Below are 27287 nucleotides of genomic sequence, written 5' to 3'. Positions count from 1 at the left end.
CTGACACGCTGGACGCTTGCAGAGAGAAGGGACCTGGCTGTGAGGAGTACAGGCCGAGGGAGAAGCTGCGGTATTTGGCAACTGTGAATGCAATGCATCAATAAATCCCCGTCTGCCAAACCACCACGTGCGTGTACCTCATACAGGCTCGAGTCTCCCTGTAATGTAAACTCCGGCAAGCAGACAGCCTCTAACATGCCCCCCACAGTCTGTAGGCTAGCGCAGATGGTCCCACCTCTCACCACGCGCTGAGCCAATTAATGTATGAGCCTGCCGGGAAGCAGAAGATTTTGTACGCAGACAAGCAGAGCAGTTCAGGACAGCGCTGGATTTTGCAAGAGAGCCCAGCGCGTCTTGATAGATCACGTGAAACCAGCCAGGCGGGGCTTAATTTCAGGTTTGATTCTGGGGAGAACACTGCCTGGGGCTTCCTCCAGCCCCCTTCAGGCCAATCAGTCCCTCGCTGTTCTCCACCACCCGGATCTTCTGCTATGAGTCCTGGTAATTCAGTCAGTCAGCACAGTCGAGCCACGTGCCGCTTCCACAGCCAGGAGCGTTCTGCACCTGCGTAATAGTGCTGCGCAGGTGTAGTACGCTCCTGGTGGCGGAGTGTGTGCATGCGCACTACGCCCGACTGCCTCAAGTACCTGGACCCATAGCAGAAGATCCAGGTGGCGGAGGAGGACAGCGAGGGACTGATTAGCCTGAAGGGGGCTGGAGGAAGTACCAGGTATGTATAAAACTTTAATTTAATCTGTCTCAGGTTTACTTTGTTACACAGTAGTACTATACTCTACATATGCACTCGCCACAGAGCTGCAGGGAATCCACTGAGAATGTTGTGCACATTGAAAACAGAGGTGTTGTCTATCACCCATAAACCTGGTTCAGATTGTACATGAAGAATGTGTAATAGAGGAAGAATCTCCTCATTCTCCTGCAGAGTACCTGCACATCACTCTTACATGTACCCACAGTTACATTGCCTAGGGCATGATTAATGTTCAGATTGTGCATGAAGAATGTGTAATAGAGGAAGAATCTCCTCATTCCCCTGCAGAGTACCTGCACATCACTCATACATGTACCAACAGTTACATTGCCTAGGGCCTGATCAATGTTCAGATTGTGCATGAAGAATGTGTAATAGAGGAAGAATCTCCTCATTCCCCTGCAGAGTACCTGCACATCACTCATACATGTACCAACAGTTACATTGCCTAGGGCCTGATCAATGTTCAGATTGTGCATGAAGAATGTGTAATAGAGGAAGAATCTCCTCATTCTCCTGCAGAGTACCTGCACATCATTCTTACATGTACCCACAGTTACATTGCCTAGGGCCTGATCAATGTTCAGATTCTGCATGAAGAATGTGTAATAGAGGAAGAATACCCTCATTCCCCTGCAGAGTACCTGCACACCACTCTTACATGCACCCACAGTCACATTGCCTAGGGCCTGATCAATGTTCAGATTGTGCATGAAGAATGTGTAATAGAGGAATAATCTCCTCATTCCCCTGCAGAGTACCTGCACATCATTCTTACATGTACCCACAGTTACATTGCCTAGGGCCTGATCAATGTTCAGATTCTGCATGAAGAATGTGTAATAGAGGAAGAATACCCTCATTCCCCTGCAGAGTACCTGCACACCACTCTTACATGCACCCACAGTCACATTGCCTAGGGCCTGATCAATGTTCAGATTGTGCATGAAGAATGTGTAATAGAGGAAGAATCTCCTCATTCCCCTGCAGAGTACCTGCACATCATTCTTACATGTACCCACAGTTACATTGCCTAGGGCCTGATCAATGTTCAGATTGTGCATGAAGAATGTGTAATAGAGGAAGAATCTCCTCATTCCCCTGCAGAGTACCTGCACATCACTCTTACATGTACCCACACTTACATTGCCTAGGGCCTGATAGATGTTCTTTGTTCCGGTTTGTAGCTTTTACAAGTACTCTTACCAAGGACTAGTCTAAAGGGAATAAATATAGTAGTCTACATATCCTTCTCACTTCAGTTGTCTTGTAAAATTCCTAAGCGTTGGCAGTTAAGAGACGAATTTCACGTTACATACTTTTAATCAACAAAATTGTAATATGCAAATTAGAGGAGTCTGAGTCGGTGGATTTTTGGACCGACTCCACAGCCCTGAGTTTTACTAGGGGAGGGTGGTAACTTTTGCTATGCAGGACTGAGTTTGTGGTCAAGCTCCTTCTACGGCCTCGATTCATCATTCTCTTTGAGATAACTTTTTCCAGTTTGTTAAATTACCGAATTCAAAGTTTATCGATTTCTAGTTGTATTCATCAAGGTTTTTCCGCATTCGGCGTGAATTAGATAAAATAGCGATAACAATTCGGTAACGTGTCGATATTTCCATTTTACACCAGTAATTTAACACAAGGCCATAAGATTCCCATGGAATTGTGGGTAAAAGGCAGTCCTTTGAACACTACGTAGCAACATTCTGAATAGAGCATAACACCTGGACCAGGATTCTGGGAGTGGCTTGGGACAATCCCACAATTTCTCCAGCTGCGGCTTGATAGGAGCATTTTATGAAAAAATGTAGTACAGCTAGCAATTTAGTTAACCCTGGCACTGCCTGTGTTCTCTTACAAGATGATTCAAGAGAAATGCCGATGTCCTGGTATAGCAAATAAATCTATTCTCTTGCAAATTGATATGGTTCTAGACCTTATTCTTTCCCTTCTGCGCCTTTGAATCACTCTCAGCTGATACGTAACCACTTCAAATGGCTCCATCTTCTCTGTCAGCAATGATCTGACAGGAATAACGACAGAGCAGTGAAGGAGATAACTAATCCTAAATGTAACGCTAAACCACGCCCACTTTCATTTTCATAATTTGCACTTTCTTCCGTTTTATCGCATCATTACCGAATGATTACTGAATGCTCGCTAACAGCTGTAGCAGTAGCGTCCCTATCATAGGCCGCAGGGGGGCGTGGCGCACCGGGTGTCAGACACCCAGGGGGTGTCACCACGGCCCCCCACAGCAGCACAGCAGGAGGGTGAAAGCTGCGCTAGAAGGAGGGGCAGTGGGGGCAGCGGTGGGGAGGGGGTAAATATCCCCCCCCTCCCTCACCTGGGACCCCTCCTTCTGCCTCTCTCCCCCTCCATAGCTACCTGTCGGGAAGTGCGGGGCGGCCGGAGGCGTGCTAAGAATTACTCACCTCATTTCCGCGTTCCAAGCGTGGAGCGCAGCCGCAGCGTCATGTCGTTACAGGTCTCCGCCTTCAATGCCGCCCACTGTGCTTCCTGATTAGTGGAAGCACAGTGGGCGGCATTGAAGGCGGAGACCTGTAACGACATGACGCTGCGCTCCACGCTTGGAATGCGGAAATGAGGTGAGTAATTCTTAGCACGCCTCCGGCCACCCCGCACTTCCCGACAGTTAGCTATGGAGGGGGAGAGAGGCAGAAGGAGGGGTCCCAGGTGAGGGGGGGGGGGGATATTTCCCCCCTCCCCACCACTGCCCCCACTGCCCCTCCTTCTAGCGCTGCTTTCACCCTCCTGGGGGCAACTATACTAGCTATACTGGGGGCAACTATACTAGCTATACTTAATGGGGGCAACTATACTGGCTGGGGGCAACTATACTAGCTATACTGGGGCAACTATACTAGCTATACTTACTGGGGGCAACCATACTAGCTATACTTACTGGGGGCAACTATACTGGCGGGGGGCAACTACACTAGCTATACTGGGGCAACTATACTAGCTATACTTACTGGGGGCAACTATACTGGCTAGGGGCAACTATACTAGCTATACTGGGGGCAACTATACTAGCTATACTTACTGGGGGCAACTATACTGGCTGGGGGCAACTATACTGGCGGGGGGCAACTACACTAGCTATACTTACTGGGGGCAACTATACTAGCTATACTGGCTGGGGGCAACTATACTAGCTATACTTACTGGGGGCAACTATACTAGCTATACTGGCTGGGGGAAACTATGCTAGCTATACTGGGGGCCACTATACTAGCTGTACTGGGGACTACTATACTACCTACACTGGCTCCTGGCGCTACCTAATCTAGGGGGCACCTCTCACTACCTAAACTATCTAGGCCAGCCAGCCCAACATCACCACCAGCCAACCAGCCTAGAATCACTGGCAAAAAGGCCACAGCATCACCGCCAGTCAGGCCAGCATTTACTTCAACCAGCCAGGCACAGCCACAGCATCACCGCCAGCCAGCCCAGCCACAGCATCACCGCCAGTCAGGCCACAGCATCACTGCCAGGCCTTTCAGTCCACACAGTATTGCCAGCCAGGCACAGCAGCCAGTAGAGGAGAATTCAGAAGCCAGGTGAGAGGTGTCTACCATATTAAGGGGGCATTCTGCCCATTTATGTGAAATGTTGTCTATTTATGTGCCTCATGACTGCTGTATTTGTCTTGTTGGTGGCCTCATGATTGCTGAATTTGTCTTGTTGGGGGCCTCATGATTGCTGAATTTGTCTTGTTGGGGGCCTCATGATTGCTGAATTTGTCTTGTTGGGGGCCTCATGATTGCTGAATTTGTCTTGTTGGGGGCCTCATGAGTGCTGAATTTGTCTTGTTGGGGGCCTCATGATTTGTTGGGTGCCTCAAGATTGCTGAATTTGTCTTGTTGGGGGCCTCATGATTGCTGAATTTGACTTGTTGGGGGCCTCATGATTGCTGAATTTGTCTTGTTGGTGGCCTCATGATTGCTGAATTTGTCTTGTTGGGGGCCTCATGAGTGCTGAATTTGTCTTGTTGGGGGCCTCATGATTTGTTGGGTGCCTCAAGATTGCTGAATTTGTCTTGTTGGGGGCCTCATGATTGCTGAATTTGTCTTGTTGGGGGCCTCATGATTGCTGAATTTGACTTGTTGGGGGCCTCATGATTGCTGAATTTGACTTGTTGGGGGCCTCATGATTGCTGAATTTGTCTTGTTGGGGGTCACATGATTGCTAACTGTGAGACTATGGGAAAAGCTGAATCATAATCATATGAGATAATAGCCTTAAACCTACTTTTTTAGCTTTTTAAAACAGAAAATTAAAACTGGGGGGAGGGGGTTTCTAAAACAATACATTTTTCAGGAGTAGGATGGATGAAATTGTTTATCTTCACAGTTTATTTTCAACTTGGATTTACCATAATGTTCATGTATAAGTTAAAATGTTTGTATTTAGTTTAAATTGCTGTTGCCACTTTGTGATAGATAAGTGACTTTTGGGTTGCAGTTTGGGCACTCGGCCTCCAAAAGATTCGCCACCACTGTCCTAACCACCCTGGCGTTCTATTAAGATCGCCAGGGAGGCTGCGGGAGGGGTTTTTTTTAATAAAAAAAAAACTATTTCATGCAGCCAACTGAAAGTTGGCTGCATGAAAGCCCACTAGAGGGCGCTCCGGAGGCATTCTTCCGATCGCCTCCGGCGCCCAGAATAAACAAGGAAGGCCGCAATGAGCAGCCTTCCTTGTTTTGCTTACATCGTCGCCATAGCGACGAGCGGAGTGACGTCATGGACGTCAGCCGACGTCCTGACGTCAGCCGCCTCCGATCCAGCCCTTAGCGCTGGCCGGAACTTTTTGTTCCGGCTACGCTGGGCTCAGGCGGCTGGGGGGACCCTCTTTCGCCGCTGCTCGCGGCGGATCGCCGCATAGCAGCGGCGATCAGGCAGCACACGCGGCTGGCAAAGTGCTGGCTGCGTGTGCTGCTTTTTATTTGAGCCAAATCGGCCCAGCAGAGCCTGAGCGGCAGGCTCCGGCGGTACTGGACGAGCTGAGCTCGTCCAGACCGCTCAGCAGGCTAATCTAATGTCCCACCATTGGTAAGTTCATGTAAATTTGTCTCCCCCCGTGACCACACCCACATTTTGGTCCATGACCACACCTATTTTTCAGCGCAGCCGCACAACAATGTAGCCCCATTTTTCGGCTAAGCGCGCCGCACGTTGTCTTCCTGATTGGGGGGGGGGGGGGGGGGTGTCTGTGGATAATCAGCACCGGGTGCCAAATACCCTAGGTACGCCACTGAGCTGTAGATAACTTTGATGAATCCTGAAATCAACTTATCGAGTTTGGTATTTTACCGAGCTGTCGGTAATTGATTCGATAAGTCTTGATGAATTGAGGCCATATGTCCTTTATGAAATAAGCACACCATTGTGTACCTCAATTGAGAGGTCTAGAAAACAGACCCGATCACCTCCCCTTTCACCTGTGAACAACAGGTTTCTGTCATTCCTATCCAAATATTCCAAGAAGGAACTCGATCTGTCAACTGACAAGCACATCATCAACATACCTGAACCATGTCCTCAAGTCACATCTATAGGGGTTGTCTTTCCCCATAGATGTAATCCTCCATTCCTTTCACCTAAAATGTATTGCCGAACATCGGGGCTATCAACGTCCCCATCGCCGTTCCAGATATTTGTTTAAACCATTCACCTCTAAATTGAAACGCAATATGCCCCAAAACTAACCTCAGACAATTTCCTAAGAATTCACTTTCAGGCTTATCAATGAGCCTAGTAGTGTGTAACATTTGAAGTACCCATCTCTTGCGGTATCCTGATGTACAGGTTCACAATCTCGATGGTAGCGAGGCTATCGCCATCCCACCAGTTTATCTGTTTGATAATTTATAACACATGCATCGAATCTTTTAGAAATGATGGAACAAAGGACAGCAGAGGTCTGAGGGCATGATCCAGGTACTTAGAGAGGGGCTCAGATACCAATCCCCTCCCCGAGATAATGGGCCTGCCAGGGTGTCCATAAGTATATGATTGGCTTCCTGAGAAAGGGGAGGGTGTGGGGGTGGGGGGGGGGGGAGGAAAGATGACCCCCCCAGCTTCTGATCCAGGAAACCAGACAACAGCACACCGGAGTAAACTTCACAACTTTTTCTGATAGGAAAAAAGTGGGATCCCCTTGTAAAATAATATATGAAGATGGATCCTCCAGAAATTCAAAGGTGTTAAAGATTTAATGTTGATCACTTACCTGTTCTGTTTTCTTTTAGAGGGTGCCCTTTTATAGTCATCCTTCTCATCATGTCACCCTCCTCCATAGACTGCTGATCACTCTTCACATACGTCTCCTCTTCTTCCTCTTTCTTTATCCTTATGTCACTCTCCTCCATAGACCGCCGATCACTCCTAACATACATCTCTATGTCTTCCTCTTTAATTGTCCTCATCATGACACCCTCCTCCATAGACTGCTGATCACTCCTCACATATGTCTCTTCTTCTTCCTCTTTAATTGTACTCATCATGTCACCCTCCTCCATAGACTGCTGATCACTCCTCACATAAGTCTCTTCTTCTTCCTCCTCTTTAACCACAGCGCTTACGTGTATCAGTTCTCTCCCCTAAGTTCACAAAAAGAAAATATGTAAAAATGTAAACACAGATTCCTAGAAAGAAACAATGTCACACAGTTTGGAGTCACTGATGAATCCCATCCCACCTACCTGATAATTGTGGGGGGTGGTGTGATCATCTTCCCGGGAATAAAGAGGACCTGTACATCTCTCTGGTGGGTTTATGTTACTGGAGACATCTGTAGGAAACACACACACTGACTGAATACATTGTCTCTATGTGTTTATCAGATGATGGGGGATCTAGGTGGACAATCCTGGGAATAAAGAGGACCTGTACATCTCTCTGGTGGGTTTCTGTTACTGGAGACATCTGTAGGAAACACACACACTGACTGAATACATTGTCTCTATGTGTTTATCAGATGATGGGGGATCTAGGTGGACAATCCCGGGAATAAAGAGGACCTGTACATCTCTCTGGTGGGTTTCTGTTACTGGAGACATCTGTAGGAAACACACACACTGACTGAATACATTGTCTCTATGTGTTTATCAGATGATGGGGGATCTAGGTGGACAATCCCGGGAATAAAGAGGACCTGTACATCTCTCTGGTGGGTTTCTGTTACTGGATACATCTGTAGGAAACACACACTGACTGAATACATTGTCTCTATGTGTTTATCAGATGATGGGGGATCTAGGTGGACAATCCTGGGAATAAAGAGGACCTGTACATCTCTCTGGTGGGTTTCTGTTACTGGAGACATCTGTAGGAAACACACACACTGACTGAATACATTGTCTCTATGTGTTTATCAGATGATGGGGGATCTAGGTGGACAATCCCAGGAATAAAGTGGACCTGTACATCTCTCTGGTGGGTTTCTGTTACTGGATACATCTGTAGGAAACACACACACTGACTGAATACAGTCCTGGCCAAAAGTTTTGAGACTGTCAAAAATATTGGAAATGAGAAAAGTTGGTGCTGAAGTTTTTATAATAGCAATTTGCATATACTCCAGAATGTTATGAAGAGTGTTCAGATGAATTGCATAGTCCTTCTTTGCCATGTACATTAACTGAATCCCCCAAAAAAACCTTTCCACTGCATTTAATTGCTGTCATTAAAGGACCTGCTGAGATCATTTCAGTAATCGTCTTTTTAACTTCGGTGAGAATGTTGACGAGCACAAGGCTGGAGATCATTATGTCAGGCTGATTGGGTTAGAATGGCAGACTTGACAAGTTAAAAGGAGGGTCATGCTTAAAATCATTGATCTTCCATTGTTAACCATGGTGACCAGCAAAGAAACGCATACAGCCATCATGGCGTTGCATAAAAATGGCTTCACAGGCAAGGATATTGTGGCTACTAAGATTGCACCTAAATCAACAATTTATAGGATCATCAAGAACTTCAAGGAAAGAGGTTCAATTCTTGTTAAGAAGGCTTCAGGGCGTCCAAGAAAGTCCAGCAAGCGCCAGGATCGTCTCCTAAAGAGGAATCAGCTGCGAGATCGGAGTGCAACCAGTGCAGAGGCTGCTCAGGAATGGCAGCAGGCAGGTGTGAGAGCATCTGCACACACAGTGAAGCTAAGACTTTTGGAAGATGGCCTGGTGTCAAGAAGGGCAGCAAAGAAGCCACTTCTCTGCCAAAAAAAACATCAGGGACAGATTTATCTTCTGCAGAAAGTATGGTGAATGGACTGGTCAGGACTGGGGCAAAGTCATATTCTCCAATTAAGCCCCTTTCTGATTGTTTGGGGCATCTGGAAAAAGGCTTGTCAGGAGAAGAAAAGTTGAGCGCTACCATCAGTCCTGTGTCATGCCAACAGTAAAGCATCCTGACACCATTCATGTGTGGTGTTGCTTCTCATCCAAGGGAGTGGGCTCCCTCACAATTTTTCCAAAAACCACAGCCATGAATAAAGAACGGTACCAAAACACCTTCCAACAGCAACTTCTTCCAACAATCCAACAACAGTTTGGTAAAGAACAATGCATTTTCCAGCACAATGGAGCACCGTGTCATAAGGCAAAAGTGATAGCTAAGTAGCTCAGGGACCAAAACGTTGAAATTTTGGATCCATGGCCTGGAAACTCCCCAGATCTTAATCCCATTGAGAACTTGTGGTCATTCCTCAAGAGGCGGGTGGACAAACAAAAACCAACTAATTCTGAGAAACTCAAAGAAGTGATTATGAAAGAATGGGTTGCTATCAGTCAGGATTTGGCCCAGAAGTTGATTGAGAGCATGCCCAGTCGCATTGCAGAGGTCCTGAAACAGAAGGGCCAACACTGCAAATACTGACTCTTTGCATAAATCTTATATAATTGTCAATAAAAGCCTTTGAAACGTATGAAGTGTTTATAATTATATTTCAGTACATCACATAAACAACTGAAACAAAGATGTAAAAGCAGTTTAGCAGCAAAGTTTGCGAAAACTAATATTTTCGACGTTCTCAAAACTTTTGGCCAGGACTGTACATTGTCTCTATGTGTTTATCAGATGATGGGGGACCTAGGTGGACCCTCCATACTTTTCTCTCCTTTATAAGAAATGAAAGTCTCCTCTTACCCGATGATGTGAGGGGCGGCTGATTCTCTATCATGGCATCCTTGTAGAGGTCCTGGTGTCCATCTATATACAGCCCCTCCTGCATGGGGAAATAGATGGTGATACCTTGACACCTCATAGAAACCTGACACACACAATATGATAGAGTCACTGCCCTGTCACACCCCTTGCAGTTACTGAATAACATCCCATAATTCCCATCACCTCTTACCTCTCCTGTCAGCAGCTCTATCATCTTCCTGGTGACTTCCAGAATCTTCTGCTTTTTGTGTCCCTCAGATATCAGGGAGTGAGGTAGGGGCACCGTGATGGTCACATGATCACCAGACTTCACTGAAGGAAAACTCTGTATCGAAAGACCAACATTCATGTCAGACGAATCCCACTCACCACTCTGGTCACCTGTGTGTTTGTTTCTTATCAGAGATAAGAGTGATGTCATGTGACCTCCCAGAATCCTCCTCACCTCTCCAGTTAGCAGAAAGATGATCTCCAGGGTGAGGTTGAATATCCTCTCTGTCATATGACTCTGATCCTCCTCCATCCTCAGTGATTTGGTCATGTGGTATGCACAGGATGCTGCTGCCTTTGGATAGATAATAAGGGGAGAATAAAATCGGCTGCACAGTTGTCAGTGGTTAAACTACCAATACAGGATTCCCCTTCCCCCAGCACTCCCCATTGGTGTCACTTGTGGGTGGTGGGGCCATGCAGAGTATTGCAGGAAAGCATAATAAGCTGGTTTATAGCTACCTGTGCAATATACTCACAGCGTGCTGCAGTCCTGTCCTCCCTCTGCCTCCTCTCCAGCTGGCCTTCTCTCCTCACATCCCCCTCCCACTGTTACCATTCCTGTGATGTTACAGCAGTGCTGGTAGTGGTAGATGGATGAGGATATGAGGAGAGGCAGAGACTGAGGCTAATGGGAGCAAAGGTCTGGAGCACACAGTGACAGCTAGCTAAATTGTATGGTGTGTAGGCAATCCCACATAATAAAGTGACAGAAAAAGTTCCAATAATTTTCTAAAGCCCTTCTCCACACAAAACGACTTTTTTGAGATTTTGATCCACTATTAACATGTGAAGTAATAGCTCACCAGATCTCACTGATCAGCTACTACCCTTCCTTTCCTCCCATACAGGGGACTACACTACAGATCAGGGGTTTGTAGCTACACTTGTTAGGGGTGTGAACATTATGATGGTCACACTTGTTTTATGACCCTTGTGAGATGAACCCCCAGGCTGTGAGGGCACCGCGGGGAGGCAAGGAAGGGGTGTGAGCATTGGGGCTCCATGGAAGTTTCTCTGGGGTCCCCATGAATTGTAGTTATGTCACTGCTTGCATTGTATAAAAGGAAATAAATATGTCAGCCTGCATATAACTGTCACTTCAGGTGTGCTATAATGCCCATCAGGAGTAGAAGGTGCTGGGGTGCGGTTGATAAAGGAATCAGGCTTACCTGTAACAATGGAATCTCATGATTGGGAACCTCTGCATCTGCCATGGCTCTGTGTACAGGACAGACACACTCTCACGGACTTCTGGGTAATGGCAGCCAGTGGGTGGTGGCATCATGACATCATACATGCACATGTGAGGCTGTGGTCGCCATTTGGGAGACTGGCAAGATGTATCCATACATAGTACTGTCTGCCCTTACTATGTAGAGTCATGTAGTGTGGGCAGTTAGCTGATTTATATCTCTGTACACAGGGAAATATTCAGAACACAGTTATGTGGTGAACATAAGGCTACAAAATACGACATTAGCACAAATGTAAGTAGAGATCGTTCTCTGCTGCCATCTAGTGGTCAGTTGTCAGAATTACACTTGATAGAATAATTTCTTTTCTTTTTTTTTTTTTAAGATTTTTTTTTATTTAACAATTGTTTTTACATGGTATAAACAGACCACAGTGCCGAATAGGTACAGTAGCAATATACAGGTCCATCTCAAAAAATTAACATATTGTGATAAATTCATTATTTTCTGTAATGTACTGATAAACATTAGACTTTCATATATTTTAGATTTATTACACACAACTGAAGTAGTTCAAGCCTTTTATTGTTTTAATATTGATGATTTTGGCATACAGCTCATGAAAACCCAAAATTCCTATCTCAAAAAATTAGCATATTTTATCCGACCAATAAAAGAAAAGTGTTTTTAAAACAAAAAAAGTCAACCTTCAAATAATTATGTTCAGTTATGCGCTCAATACTTGGTCGGGAATCCTTTTGCAGAAATGACTGCTTCAATGCGGCGTGGCATGGAGGCAATCAGCCTGTGGCACTGCTCAGGTGTTATGGAGGCCCAGGATGCTTCGATAGCGGCCTTAAGCTCATCCAGAGTGTTGGGTCTTGCGTCTCTCAACTTTCTCTTCACAATATCCCACAGATTCTCTATGGGGTTCAGGTCAGGAGAGTTGGCAGGCCAATTGAGCACATTAATATCATGGTCAGTAAACCATTTACCAGTGGTTTTGGCACTGTGAGCAGGTGCCAGGTCGTGCTAAAAAATGAAATCTTCATCTCCATAAATCTTTTCAGCAGATGGAAGCATGAAGTGCTCCAAAATCTCCTGATAGCTAGCTGCATTGACCCTGCCCTTGATAAAACACAGTGGACCAACACCAGCAGCTGACATGGCACCCCAGACCATCACTGACTGTGGGTACTTGACACTGGACTTCAGGCATTTTGGCATTTCCCTCTCCCCAGTCTTCCTCCAGACTCTGGCACCTTGATTTCCGAATCACATGTAAAAGTTGCTTTCATCCGAAAAAAGTACTTTGGACCACTGAGCAACAGTCCAATGCTGCTTCTCTGTAGCCCAGGTCAGGCGCTTCTGCCGCTGTTTCAGGTTCAAAAGTGGCTTGACCTGGGGAATGCGGCACCTGTAGCCCATTTCCTGCACACGCCTGTACACGGTGGCTCTGGATGTTTCTACTCCAGACCCAGTCCACTGCTTCCGCAAGTCCCAGAAGGTCTGGAATCGGTCCTTCTCCACAATCTTCCTCAGGGTCCGGTCACCTCTTCTCGTTGTGCTGCGTTTTCTGCCACACTTTTTCCTTCACACAGACTTCCCACTGAGGTGCCTTGATACAGCACTCTGGGAACAGCCTATTTGTTCAGAAATTTATTTCTGTGTGTTACCCTCTTGCTTGAGGGTGTCAATGATGGCCTTCTGGACAGCAGTCAGGTCGGCAGTCTTACCCATGATTGGGGGTGGAGTAATGAACCAGGCTGGGAGTTTTTAAAAGCCTCAGGAATCTTTTGCAGGTGTTTAGAGTTAATTAGTTGATTCAGATGATTAGGTTAATAGCTCGTTTAGGAACCTTTTCATGATATGCTAATTTTTTGAGATAGGAATTTCGGGTTTTCATGAGCTGTATACCAAAATCATCAATATTAAAACAATAAAAGGCTTGCACTACTTCAGTTGTGTGTAATGAATCTAAAATATATGGAAGTCTAATGTTTTTCAGTATATTACAGAAAATAATGAACTTTATCACAATATGCTAATTTTTTGAGAAGGACCTGTACTGAGGCATATTGGCCGTCCAGCGCCACCAACGAACATCTGAAAATGGAAGATGCAAAAGCAAGGAGTACACTCATCATATAAAGCATATACTAAAAAGCAGCATCATAAAAGAAGAATAGCTATACCAAATATAAAGACAATGGGTGAAGGAAAGACAACACATAGGCTATCATTCATAAAGCATTTCCGCATGCGTAAATGCTGAAAACAGCTGACTTTACCGAGCACATAGCAAAATCTGCATTCATAAAGGCTCTTTCCGCATGAAAAGCTGACATTACCGAGCAGAGCGATAAATCACCGCCTTGGGTGGTGACTATCGTAACAAATGTAACAAAATGTTAATTCATAAAGATTTACGCAAGCGGTATGAGGACGGGAAATACCGCTCCCTTGAATGTGGCGAGAACCATGCTGAGTTAATGGAGACACAGACCTCCCAGGCAGCTGCAGTAGAGCTGAACACGGAGAAATGTATCAACTCGGCAGCTTCCTGTGTTTCCGCAAGCCTACCGCCAGCCTAGTTCGTGAAATCTCCGCACTGCTATCGCACCTGTGCACTTTTTCATGAATGACCACACAGAAGTTTAAATTACCGACAGCTGTGTTTTCCCACACTGATTCTCATTACCGACAACACATTTATGAATGATACCCATAGCTGCTCCTATGTGTAATAATGCCAAAACCGATGCTACAGTATGCACAGGGGTGTCTGCGGGCCTCAGGCAATGGTAATATCACGGGGAGTTCCTATGGCAAGGAGGGTCACCAATCCTCCTCAAATCCAGTCATTCCACACAATCTCCATAAGGAACTCAACCCTCTGCGGATTCTTATCCAACGATGATGTTTATTGAAGTGTTACAGCAAGTATACACAGCATGTCACTACCAGCACAACGTTTCGGGCATGGTGCCCTTTCTCAAGTGCTCGAAGTTTCTCACAGGAATAACACATTTATACACTCATCATACCTGACCACACCTTGTATAAGGGGGTGGAGCTCATACCTATTGCATTTAACCCTACGTCTACATTTTATGAACAGCTAATTCTATAGGAAACACCTGAGGCTGAAGTCCTCATTCAAGCCCCCCGGCGACTGCGTCCCCAGCCTATCTATCCACCAGGCCTCCCTCCTTAACAGTTCCCTAACATGATCTCTACCATCATGTCTAGGGACCACCTCCAGGACCTGCCAGCGCAATTGACTCACACTGTGGCCCTGCTCAAAAAAATGCCTAGCAAGTGGTGGATCCTTTCTAGGATCCTCTTGCTCACCCCCTGTGACCTTTTTTGGTTTTTTAATGCCACTTTTGTGCTCATTTAATCTGGTCTTGATATCCCTCGTGGTCTGTCCCACATAGGCCAGACCACAGGGACACTTGATGAAATAAACAACACCTTTTGTGTCACAGGTGGCATAATCCCTCAGCGATATACCCTCACCTGACCGAGGATGATGGACCTTAGGCCCTTTAATTATGTTGTTACAGTGTTGACAATGTAAGCAAGGGAAAGTACCCTTTTTAGGGGTACCCAAAAACATTTGTTTCGCCCCCTCGGGTCTACCAATGTCAGCCCGAACGAGATGATCCCTTAGGGACTTGCCCTTCCTATACACAAATCTGGGGGTGGCCTTGCAGACCGACAACAACTGGGGATCCGCAGTAACCATGGGCCAAAACCTGACTATCATATCCCTTAAAATGGTGGATTCACGGCAGTAAGTAGTAATGAAATTCAATTCTCCCCTCTCACCATCATTTATCTTTTCCTTATAAATTCTCAGTGTTTCTCTTCCCATCCTCCCCACCTCACTGGCCAGTTCCTCACATTTCTTGCGATTGTAACCCCGTTTTACAAAATCATTAGTGAGGAGCTGCGATTGTCTGCGATAAAGCTCATCAGACGAAGTGATTCTTCTCACCCTGATGTATTGACTCTTAAGAAGGCCATCAATAAGGGGCTTCGGGTGACAGCTTGTGGCCAATAAAAAGCCATTTTTATCTGTCTCCTTTCTATACACATCAGTTTCAAAGCTGCCATTCCTTACCCTGACCTCCACATCCAGGAAATGCAAAACCTCTTTGTCATATTCCATCTTAAATTTCAAAGTTTCATGTACACTATTGAGCTCCTCGAAGAACAACAGCAGCTCCTCCTCTGAACCTGTCCATCCAAAAAATAAATCATCAATAAATCTGCAGAACCCCCTGATATTCCCATGGTGGCCCCCATTCAAAATAAATGTGTTTTCAAAATCTAGCATGACAATATTTGCCACCGTGGGGGCATAAGGGGCCCCCATGGGAATACTGAGGGTCTGCAGAAAATAATCACTACCAAATCTGAAATAAGCATGTGAAAGACTGAATTTGAGTATGGTGAGAATGAACAAGAGCAACTCATTAGTGATCCCTTCATTCATCTTCAATCTGTTTTCAACAGCACTTAAAGCTTCATTGTGAATAATGTTGTTATAAAGGTTAACAACGTCCAGACTGACCAGAAAACTCAACTCATCAACAACAATCTTGTCCAGCGTGTTTAAAAACTGGGTGGTGTCCCTAAGGCACCTCTCCTCAGCTTTAACAACAGGCTGGAGCCAGGTATCCACAAAGATCCCCAACGGTTCCAAGAGGGAATCTACAGCAGAGACAATAGGCCGCCCGGGGGGATGTAGCAAGTCCTTATGTACCTTGGGCAGTGTATAGAAAACTGGTACCCTGGGTTTATCTTTCTTCAATGCAACACATAACTCATTGCTGATGATATTACCACTAGCTGCCTCATCTAACAATCCATCAATTTCAATCTTAAAGTCCCGAGTAGGGTCCCCTTGTAGTATTCTATACACTGAGTTGTCCATCAACTGTCGTTTGGCCTCCATAATGTAATCACATTTATTTTGCACAACAATTGCCCCCCCCTTATCTGCTTTCTTGATAATGATCGAAGTGTCCCTCTTAAGACTAGTGAGAGCCCTCTGCTCAGCTTTAGATACATTGTATGACATCTTCCTGGTGTCAGGCTTGCACTACTTCAGTTGTGTGTAATGAATCTAAAATATATGGAAGTCTAATGTTTATCAGTACATTACAGAAAATAATGAACTTTATCACAACATTCTAATTTTTTGAGAAGGACCTGTACTGAGGCATATTAGCCGTCCAGCGCCACCAACGAACATCTGAAAATGGAAGATGCAAAAGCAAGGAGTACACTCATCATATAAAGCATATACTAAAAAGCAGCATCATAAAAGAAGAATAGCTATACCAAATATAAAGACAATGGGTGAAGGAAAGACAACACATAGGCTATCATTCATAAAGCATTTCCGCATGCGTAAATGCTGGAAACAGCCGACTTTACCGAGCACATAGCAAAATCTGCATTCATAAAGGCTCTTTCCGCATGAAAAGCTGACATTACCGAGCAGAGCGATAAATCACCGCCTTGGGTGGTGACTATCGTAACAAATGTAACAAAATGTTAATTCATAAAGATTTACGCAAGCGGTATGAGGACGGGAAATACCGCTCCCTTGAATGTGGCGAGAACCATGCTGAGTTAATGGAGACACAGACCTCCCAGGCAGCTGCAGTAGAGCGGAACACGGAGAAATCTATCAACTCGGCAGCTTCCTGTGTTTCCACAAGCCTACCGCCAGCCTAGTTCATGAAATCTCCACACTGCTATCGCAACTGTGCACTTTTTCATGAATGACCACACAGAAGTTTAAATTACCGACAGCTGTGTTTTCCCACACTGATTCTCATTATCGACAACACATTTATGAATGATACCCATAGCTGCTCCTATGTGTAATAATGCCAAAACCGATGCTACAGCCACGAAAGAAGTCTTCAACAGAGAACGGGAAATCCCAGGGCCCTACTGGCAGGGCCGTGCCGAGGCAGAGGCTGCAGCTTCAGGGTGCAGTGCAGGAAAGGGCGCAGGGCGGGGCCGAGGCTCCAGCTTCAGGGCGCAGTGTAGCAGGGGGCGCAGGGTGGGGCCAAGGCAGAGGCTCCAGCCTCAGGGCGAAGTGTAGGAGGGGTGCACAACTCACTCAGCTATCATTCCTCTATTGCAGTGATAGGCAAACTTGGCTCTCCAGCTGTTAAGGAACTATGAGCCCCACAATGCAATGCAGGAGTCTGACAGCCACAGTCATGATTCAAAAAGCAAATTCATTGTGGGACTTGTAGTTCCTTTATAGCTGGAGAGCCAAGTTTGCCTACCACTGCTCTATTGTGTTTGAAGCAGAGAGAAATAAGAAAAGGGGATACATGGCAGTGACTGCAAGCCAGATAAGTAGAGATTAAGGTGTTGGGGGGCCCTGGGGGCCTCTCACTCTAATAGCAATTAGTGTGTGACAGCTGGGGTGGGAGGTATGGGGGAGGGCACACTTTGGTGTCTCAGCCTCGGGTGCTGGAGGACCTTGTCCCGGCTCTGCCTATGGGTACATACACCTAGGATAACTTCTATATACAACCTCAATAGTGGTCTGGGTGCTACTACATCTCCAAAACTAAACCTGGGACTCAGTGTATTCATGTAACTCAATATAAGAAGGCACCAGAGAGACTGGTAGAACAGGAAGGAAAAGAGAGAGAAAGAAAAGAGTATAGAGAAGAGAGGAACAGAAGGTCCGAGGTCTAGAAATAGAGGGCTCCAGGGCTGCTTCCATCAGCGGTGGCCGAGAGGACATCCACTCATGCAAGTATCGATAAATTGCAATAATGTCAAGAGAAATGAGCTTCCATTAGTCAAGGAGCAGGTTCCATCAACTGCTTATACTCTGGTGACTCGACAAACTCGACCTCAGGGCTCACGTATGACTGAACTGCTCATTGCGCTCGTGGAGAGACTGGGTGAGATCCTACATCTGTCCAATATTCTTAAAGGATACCCGAGGTGACGCGATTAGATAGATGTGTATGTACAGTGCCAAGCACACTAATAACTATGCTGTGTTCCTTTTTTCTTTCTCTGCCTGAAAGAGTTAAATATCAGGTATGTAAGGGGCAGTTCCTGTCAGAGTCAGACTACAATGTGACCCTCACTGATAAGAAATTAAAACTATAAAAGACTTTCCTAGCAGAAAATTGCTTCTGAGAGCAGGAAAGGGATAAAGAGGGCCAATAGTTCATAGATTTTAGCTCCGGCATACTTCAATGATTGTGTCATGGAGCAAAAACAATAAAACAGTAAAAACATAAAAAGTAAATTTAAATATAAAATAAAGCTGTGGAATATCTTAAAAAGTCACTCTTAGAAGGAGGATAGATCCAATTTTTTATTTTATTAGTTTATTTTCACCTTGGGCGTCCTTTAACTTCCATCAACCACTCCACTTTTGTGGGTACCTGGGTAGACTTCCAGTGGTGTGCAATGAGCAGCCTAGCCGCATTGATCAAATGTTTAGAGAGGGATTTTTTGTATTTGCTCAAGTGTCGTGACGTATTATGTAGAAGGTAGTAGGCTGGGTCGTCTGAGGACTCAACACCAGTACTTTTTAAGATAATAGATTTTACAGAATGCCAAAAAGGGGTCTAGCACTGGGCAATGGGCATCCCCAGAAAATGTGCAATAAAGTGCCTCGGTGGGAGGTGCAATGCCAACACATGGGGCTAGTGCCAGGAAACATTTTGTGCAATCTGTCAGAGTTATGGTACCAGCAGGTGAGCAATTTATAACCAGATTCCTGGAGCCTTGCCGATATTGAGGATTTATGCTATAAAATGAGTATCTTTTGCCATTAGGTATCTGTAAAGGAATTCTTCCAGGCCAGCTTCCACTTAGACCAAAAGATGTCTTAACCCCAAGATAGGTAATAAGGAGAAAATAAATTTGTGAGAACCCTCTAGGGACTTACCCTTCCCCATTACACAGGTGCTGAAACAAAGTGAGGTCCCTAGAAAGAGCCGGCACCGAACCTAAAATAAGCAAGTAGTGCTTAAACTGAAGGTGTGACCTCTGATCCTGAGAGGGCAGCTGCAAGCTAGATTGTATGGTGTCTAAACCAAGCCATCAACCCTTGTTTGTTTTCTTACATTGTACAGCGCCACGGAATATGTTGGCGCTTTATAAATAAATAATAATAATTGTCAATGAGTTGGTGCGCTCGTAGAGGGCGAGAGCTCCTCCAGGTTCTACATGCTGCTGCTCCCAGGGGGAAACTAGGATTATTCAAGAGGGGAATCATTGGGGAGGGCCAAGGGGCTCAAGGGAAAGGGCAAATATAAAATATGCCGGGTGCCATTACAGATGACAAACTGATCTTAATACACTCTGACGGGGCCTCGTATAAGGCCATGATATACGTCAGCATATTTCATGGCAGACCTACATGCTGTAGCTTACCCCACAATCAGATACATGCTATGCCTATGTGTTGCTGTGGGCTTACAGTAGCCTTTACTAAGAACTTTTCATCCCTGTAGGAGAGGTGACCCTCTTGCAGACTTGCATTTTTTCTGGTTCTGTATTTGGCCTGAGGAAGTGGGCAAGGACCCACGCAACGCAAAGCCTAGTGCTTAATAAAATTAATTAATTCCATATACGAATTTATCGACATGGAGGTTAGCCACCTCACTGTTAGAATTTAAGTATGATAAGCTTGACGTCGGAGGCCTAGTAAAAGGACTTGCGCGGCAGAGTCTCCCTTTAAGGAGTATTTCTAGGAGCACTGTAGAACATTGTGCTTCTGACTCCCCAAGGCTGTAGACAGACTTCTAGGCCTTGTGGGATAAACATTGAGGGTAGGTTCACAGTGCGACTTTAATGCACGTGTAGTGTAACGCAGCACGTTCTGTGAAAGTAGTGCTTGCACTGCGTTTGGCACGTTATGGGCTGCGTTACTGTGTTTGCACATGCTCAGTGGATTTTGTTTTTAATAAAAAAAAAACTAATGTTTTGGGCGCATCAGGATACCATGATAACGGTGCATTTGATGCAACGTTAAGGTCGCATTGAAATGACAGCTAAACACAATGCAATATAGCATAACGTGTACTAACACATTATGCTTTTGCGTTGCGTTACTACCTGCAGTGCGACCTTAACGTCACACCAAAAATGCAACGTCAACTGTGAACTTAGCCTCAGTGTTTTCATATTTCCTAAAGGTAACCAGTAGCCAAGTACATTAAAAAATGTTCTTCTCAGAACAAGGGGACAGGTCATTGGAAAATGGAATTTTCCAGTGCATGCGCAGTAAAGACTGTGCTTGTCATGATATCACATGTTCTTATCAGCCAATAGCAGGCGATGAGTTATTGATCCATCCCTGCTGTATGATGTCACATTTAACTCTTTAGAGGCTAGAATAAAATAGCCGACATGAGCTCCAGAGAGCCACTTTAGATTTCCAACTTTCCCTTCAACTTAAGACTTCACTTCTACTTTCATTCATCTACCTCTATGCTGTATATAGGCCTAAGTGCAACTAGCATGGATGTAACATGAGAGAAAGCCTGGACCATTCACTAGGGATGGACCAAGTCTGCATGGAACGCATAAGATTCTACAGACTGATTGCTTTGCTGAGGTAACATGTAACGAAGATAAGATTGCTGCTGATCACATTTATATATCTGTTTATCGAATAAACACCTTAACTTTGGATGAAGTCTAAGCAGTTCTATATCCTGTGCTGTGGCTGTGATGAGTGTCAAGTTATCACACTTTCTGTGATAGGGGGCTGAACACAGGTGTAGTATTGTTGCCCATAGCAACCAACAAATATTTATTACTCACCTTTTTTTATTTTAGCTGTTTTTAACAGTTTTATCCATATTTGATCACCTCTTTCCCCTTGTGTTACCCGCCCTCCTTTGGGAGGGGTGTTTTATCTCGGCTAGGTCTACCCTCACCCGTATAACCAAATTGGAGTTCTTTGCCAAAAGTGCGACCAGCACCCACTGTATCTGGACACCCGAGTGGAGTCGGGGTTGTTGATCTCCACCTGCCGTCAGTGGTTGGTTGCCCTTCAGCAACCTCCGTTTGTGAGTACCACCTTCTACCACATATTTCCCCCCTGCCGTTACATATTACACTATTGGGGCTCCCGTTGCGTACGAGAGGAATCGGCGCGGGAGACTTGGGCGCAGGATACAGCCGGTATATGGCTGATCCTGCTGCTGCACAAGTTCCCGGCTGTGTTAAATACTATTCCCCCTCCAGGCCGCCATGGATGGTGGGGAATGAAATAATTTGGCTTCCAGCGATTGCTGGAGGCGGAATTTTAGTGTTTTATAAGTAACTTCAGCTCTGTCTTCTGATGGTGCTGAAGTTACTAAGTGCTGCACCCAAGTCTCCTGCGCTGGAATGAAAGTGTTCACTCCCGTTGTCTCTGTGCTTTTCTTCCAGGGTATCTTTCTTGAACACCCCACACATCTGCATCTGTACCTCAGGAGATCAGGACAGCTCCATCTCTGGATGTGTTTGAATCCAGACTGAAAACCTATAGAAATGTTATTGTTAATGGACAGGAAATTTCTTTCATGTCTTATTGATACTTTCCATGCATTTTTTTATTATACATTTTATTAGATATTATATAATAAGAAAGAGAGCATCAACAACAATCAAATGCAGAGAAGTAACATGACAAAGAGTTGCAGCGTGGGTAAATAACATTAACTCAATTATACCCATAACCAGGAGGAATGGAGTACATCATTGTTTGTATTGTAACCAGCAAGAAGTTTTAAATCAGGATGATACCATTTATTGGCTAACTAAAAATGAATAAAAATAAGCAAGCTTTTGGCCTTGCAGCCTTCGTCGGGCTTCAATCCTGTTTGCTTGCAAGCTGGTGGTACAGACAGCTTATATACATGCAACATCAAAAGGGAAAACGGATATTTTTTTCAAGCATAAATACATGTCATTAAGATGCCTTAATTTAAACAGAACATCTAAATGGGGTTAGAGGTTGTTAGCTGGGATAAGGATCCTTGTTTACTCCATGCTCACAGACCTGAGATTAGGATTGACCCAGAGGTATCGTAAATTCTTAGATATCTGTTCTCCCTTTTGATGTTGCATGTATATAGCTGTCTGTACCACCACCTTGCAAGCAAACAGGATTGAAGCCCGATTGAAGGCTGCAAGGCCGAAAGCTTGCTTATTTTTATTCATTTTTAGTTAGCCAATAAATGGTATCATCCTGATTTAAAACTTCTTGCTTTTACTGATGGCTAACACGGTACAATACCCTACTGCTACAACTATTGTAACCAGGCATCTGGAAGAGAAAAATCATATCTGAGGATCTAGTCCTAATCTTATGCTCCATGGCGATTTCTCGATTGACCATAGACAACAGCTTCACTAACGAGAGTTGGTCCACAGCTTTCCAATTAGAAAAGATAAGAGATTGGGCAGTAAGCACATACGGGATTATGTGGCATATTTCAGGTTGTTCGTTTTTAGGGAGCTGGTTTCATTATACTACAAGTAGGGCTAATTGTGGAGAGATCTTACATTTTCTGAGGAAGAATTTCTGAATCAGGCCCTCAATTTGTAGCCGAAAGGGTGAGATTGCTGGACAGTCCCAAACCACACATGCTAGAATGCCGGCAGAAGATGAGCAATGCTAAAGGGCAAATATCCGAAGCAAAGGATGAGATCTTTCTTGGGGTGCCATTTAATGAGTAGTTTGCTTGATGCTTCTTAGTGAGAATTGCACCTAGAATATTTCAGAATTCAGGCATTGGCTACCCATTAGTCTGGGGTAAAGGTCCATACACACATCCAAGTTTTATCTGCAGAAGACTGGCCAATTTTACCACCTCCATGTGGTATGAGGACCAACAGATTTTGAATACTAAAGCTGGGTACATACAAGATAAATCTTTGAAAAGTGAAAGATCGAAGATCAAATTTGCAGATAAATTTTGGAAAAAAAAGTTCACAAGAGCCAGACCAAAGAGATTTGTCTCTCAATCTTTCAGATCCATCCAGATCTCCAGATATCATAGACTATGAAAGCATTTTGCAGGAAGTAGCTAGCACATAAGGGGTGAAGAGGCGTCCAGAATCACATAAAATTAGGTTAAAACAAATAAATTAGAAATATTAGAGGTGGCTTGCCTCTTAAAGTGGATCCGAGATAAACTTTTATAATTGCATAATTGTGTTCCTTTCATATAGTTTATAGGGCATTCCTCAAGCCAAATACTTTTTGTTTTTGTTTTAATACTCTAATTCCCTATAAACTAAACAAGCCTCGCCCACAGCTTCTCCAGAGAGCCTTGGCATTTTCAGACAGTAGCAATGGCTTATGTGAGCTCATTCTGGGCAGGAGGAGGGGGAGGTGTTACTAGCCATTGATTTCAGAGGCAGAGGGGAGGAGGGAGGAGGAGAGGGGACTGAATTTACACACAGGCAAGCTGATAGATTTTCCAGCCCTCAGCCTGTGACAATGTGACAAACAGAACATGGCTGCCTTCATTGTATCACAGGAATAAATAATCAAACTTTTGAAGCTGTTTGCAGCTAGATATGCTGTGTAAACTATCTAAACTTTGGATAAGATATATAGACAAGTAACTTATTATAGTTAGTTTTTCATCTCGGATCTGCTTTAATGATAAACTTATAGGGAAAGATACATTTTATTTGCACTGGCAATGCATTTCGTGGGAGCTTGCACACTTCCTCAGGCCAATAAAAGTGCCACAATTTGTTAGCCACAAAAACTCAGAGCACCTATTGATTTTGCAGGAACTGATCTTTTGCAGGAACTGATCTTTTGCATGTGTGCAGCATCTTTAGAAAGATCAGTCTTTCTAACCTCCCTGACAAACCTCTGCAACAGACAAATCCCTCAGTTTGCAAATATTTTTATCTTAAAGGGTGTACTCAGCTTAATAGAATAGACTGTGCAGGTATGGCTCTCATACTACATGGAAGGTGGTAACATTGGTCTTTGATCTTTCATTTTTCAAAGACTTTTATCTTATGTGTGTACCTAGCTTAATAGAAGTATGCAGATCGCAGGACCATGTGTAAGCGTATTCCTGTAATGGGGAGATGGAAGGTCTAATCAGTTCCTCGTACCACACAGATATGCCACCTGAGTAGCTGCCCTGGAAATGTAACATCGTCAGTATGTGACTTGGAAGTTGAGGCGGGACAATTCACTTGGATTTAACACAAACACTAGTGCACATGGCAGGGGCCCCAAGCTCTGTGACCGCCCGGGACCCCCAAATCCCATGAGACACCAATAGGGGGAGTGCAGGTGAGCCCCAGTGCAGCCACTACCAGGGGATTCACCCACACTGCGTCTATATAATGCTGAAAGCAACACACACAGGGAGAAAATGCTCACTCCCAGCCAGCAATCTGCCATTTTATATAGTCCACAAACAGCCTGTCAGCCAATCAGTGTAATGGAATACACCTGTGTCTGCAGTACCACATCTAGCAGGAATTGCATAAGTTCAGCAACATTCAGGTGAGAGGGATCGGTCGGACACAATCGAAGACTGTGGGGTGGGGTCACAAAGGTTACTTATTTTTCATCTTAACTGTAAGGCGTGCTAATGCATGGGATAAACAAATAAGGAGAGATAATTCATGAGATAAATAGATAAGGAGAGCTAAACCATAAGTTATGCCAAATAAGGAGAGCTAAACCTTGAGCTATGTCAACTAAGGTGAGCTAAACCATGAGTTATGTCAACTAAGGAGAGCTAAACCGTGAGTTATGTCAACTAAGGAGAGCTAAACCATGAGTTATGTCAAATAAGCAGAGCTAAACCATGAGTTAAGTTAGATAAGGAGAGATACATTGGGAGCTAATAAATAAGGTTATATAATTTAACAGAAACTTAGAATGAAGAACAAAACCGAGAGCCCAATATAGTGTAGTATTTATGTCAGTTGTAGATGTATACAAAAAAGTCAGTGGTTATACTCACAAACAGGGGTCGCCACACAGGCAACCACTGACAAGCCAGGCGGGGAGAATTGGAACCTGACCCCACTCAGGTTTAAGATGTCGCTCTTTGTAGATAGGAAGAAGAAAGGGGGGGGGGATACACCCCTCCACCGAGGGTAGACTAGACTAATTGCTGGTATATGAACAGAGGCGCCAACAAGAATAAAAACGTTGAAAAAATGTTTAGCCTCCTTAGCGGTATGGATGAGCTCAGCTCGTCCATTACCGCCGGAGGGTGCCGCTCAGGGCCGATTTTGTTCAAATAAAAAGGTGCACACGCAGCCGGCACTTTGCCAGCCGCGTGTGCTATCTGATCACCGCTGCAGCGCGGCGACCCGCCGCGTGCATCGGCGAAAGAGAGTCCCCCCAGCCTCCTGAGCCCAGCGCAGCCGGAACAAACAGTTCCGGACAGCGCTAAGGGCTGGATCGGAGGCGGCTGACGTCCTTGACGTCACTCCGCCATGGCGACGAGGAAAGCGAAACAAGGAAGGCCGCTTATTGCGGCCTTCCTTGTTACTTCTGATCGCCGGAGGCGTTCCGAAGTACGCATCGGGAGCGCCCTCTAGTGGGCTTTCATGCAGTTGGCTGCATGTAATAGTTTTTTTTTTATTAAAAAAAAAACCTCCCGCAGCCGCCCTGGCGATCTTAATAGAACGCCTGGGAGGTTAAAAGGGGGAAGTTTGGTGGACTTACCTCCCTCATAGATAAAGACTATCAAGCGTTGCTATAATTCACAGTAATATTTATTAGATATTCCAAAGGGCAACGCGTTTCGCAGGTCACAATCCCGCTTCTTCAGGCAGTAAATTAGAGAGTGCAAAAAAGTGTCTGAAACGGGGCCAAGTGCCTCTGTCGAAGCCCAGAGGAGCTTGGCCCCGTTCCAGACCCTTTTTTGCACTCTCCAATTTATTGCCTGATGAAGCGGGCTTGTGACATGCGAAACATGTTGCACTTTGGAGTACCTAATAAATGTTACTGTGAATTATAGTAACGGCTGATAGTTTGTTTATCTACGAGGGAGGTAAGTCCACCAAACTTCCCCCTTTTAAATGTTTTTTAAACATTTTATTCTTGTTGGTGCCTCTTCATATACCAGCAATTAATTTAACAGAAAAGCTTTGTGGATCAGGCCCTATATCACCAGCAGGGTGCACCAAATGCAGGTATACCTCTCACATTGTGTGCAATTTGTTTCTAGTGTGTGTTGCTTTCACTTGAATTTAACCAAGTCATAAATTCTGTGGTATATAAAAAGCTGTGAATGGGGAAGCTTGTAAGTACTTTGGAGAGCTGAAAAAGATTTAAGTCTTTGGCCATCAAAAATATCTGTAAGGCTGTAGTCACACTATGAGCACTTTGAGAGCTTTTCTGACCATCAGAGCTTTCTGAGTGTTTTTTTTTTAACAATGCTCCCATTAAAGTGAACCTAAAGCCACGAAAAAAAAATGAGATGAACTTACCTGGGGCTTCCCTCAGCCCCCTGCAGCCGATCGGTGCCCTCGCAGCTCCGCTCCGATGCTTCTGCACCCCCCGGCGAACACTTCCGGTTTGGCCGTCACCGGCCGACAGGCATGGGAACGCGAGTGATTGTTCGCGTTCCCAGCCTGTATATCGCCCCCTATGCTGCTATTGCGGCCTCCTGCAGCATAGGGGGCGATATACAGGCTTGGAACGCGAACAATCACTCGCGTTCCCATGCCTGTCGGCCGGTGATGGCCAAACCGGAAGTGTTCGCCGGCGGGTGCAGAAGCATTGGAGCGGAGCTGCGAGGTCACCGATCGGCTGCAGGGGGCTGAGGGAAGCCCCAGGTGAGTTC

General features: G+C 45.1%; 1 protein-coding gene across 1 annotated transcript in view; it reads right to left on the bottom strand.

The window, feature by feature from the left end:
- Nucleotides 1–11475, bottom strand: part of LOC137535478 (oocyte zinc finger protein XlCOF7.1-like) — a 21896-nt gene extending 10421 nt beyond the window's left edge. The window contains exons 1-6 of the mRNA XM_068257312.1: nucleotides 11413–11475; nucleotides 10416–10535; nucleotides 10161–10295; nucleotides 9950–10073; nucleotides 7510–7598; nucleotides 7038–7407 (exon numbers count right to left, since the gene is read on the bottom strand). Coding sequence (XP_068113413.1) covers nucleotides 7038–7407; nucleotides 7510–7598; nucleotides 9950–10073; nucleotides 10161–10295; nucleotides 10416–10535; nucleotides 11413–11457 — 883 coding nt within the window. The 5' untranslated portion in view covers nucleotides 11458–11475. The remainder of the gene's footprint in view (nucleotides 1–7037; nucleotides 7408–7509; nucleotides 7599–9949; nucleotides 10074–10160; nucleotides 10296–10415; nucleotides 10536–11412) is intronic.
- Nucleotides 11476–27287: the final 15812 nt, after the last annotated feature.

This window comes from Hyperolius riggenbachi, chromosome 10 (assembly GCF_040937935.1).
Source record: "Hyperolius riggenbachi isolate aHypRig1 chromosome 10, aHypRig1.pri, whole genome shotgun sequence".
NCBI classification, from domain to species: domain Eukaryota; kingdom Metazoa; phylum Chordata; class Amphibia; order Anura; family Hyperoliidae; genus Hyperolius; species Hyperolius riggenbachi.
Note: the sequence above shows the minus strand (reverse complement) of the source record. Positions and strands in the feature narration are given on the sequence as shown.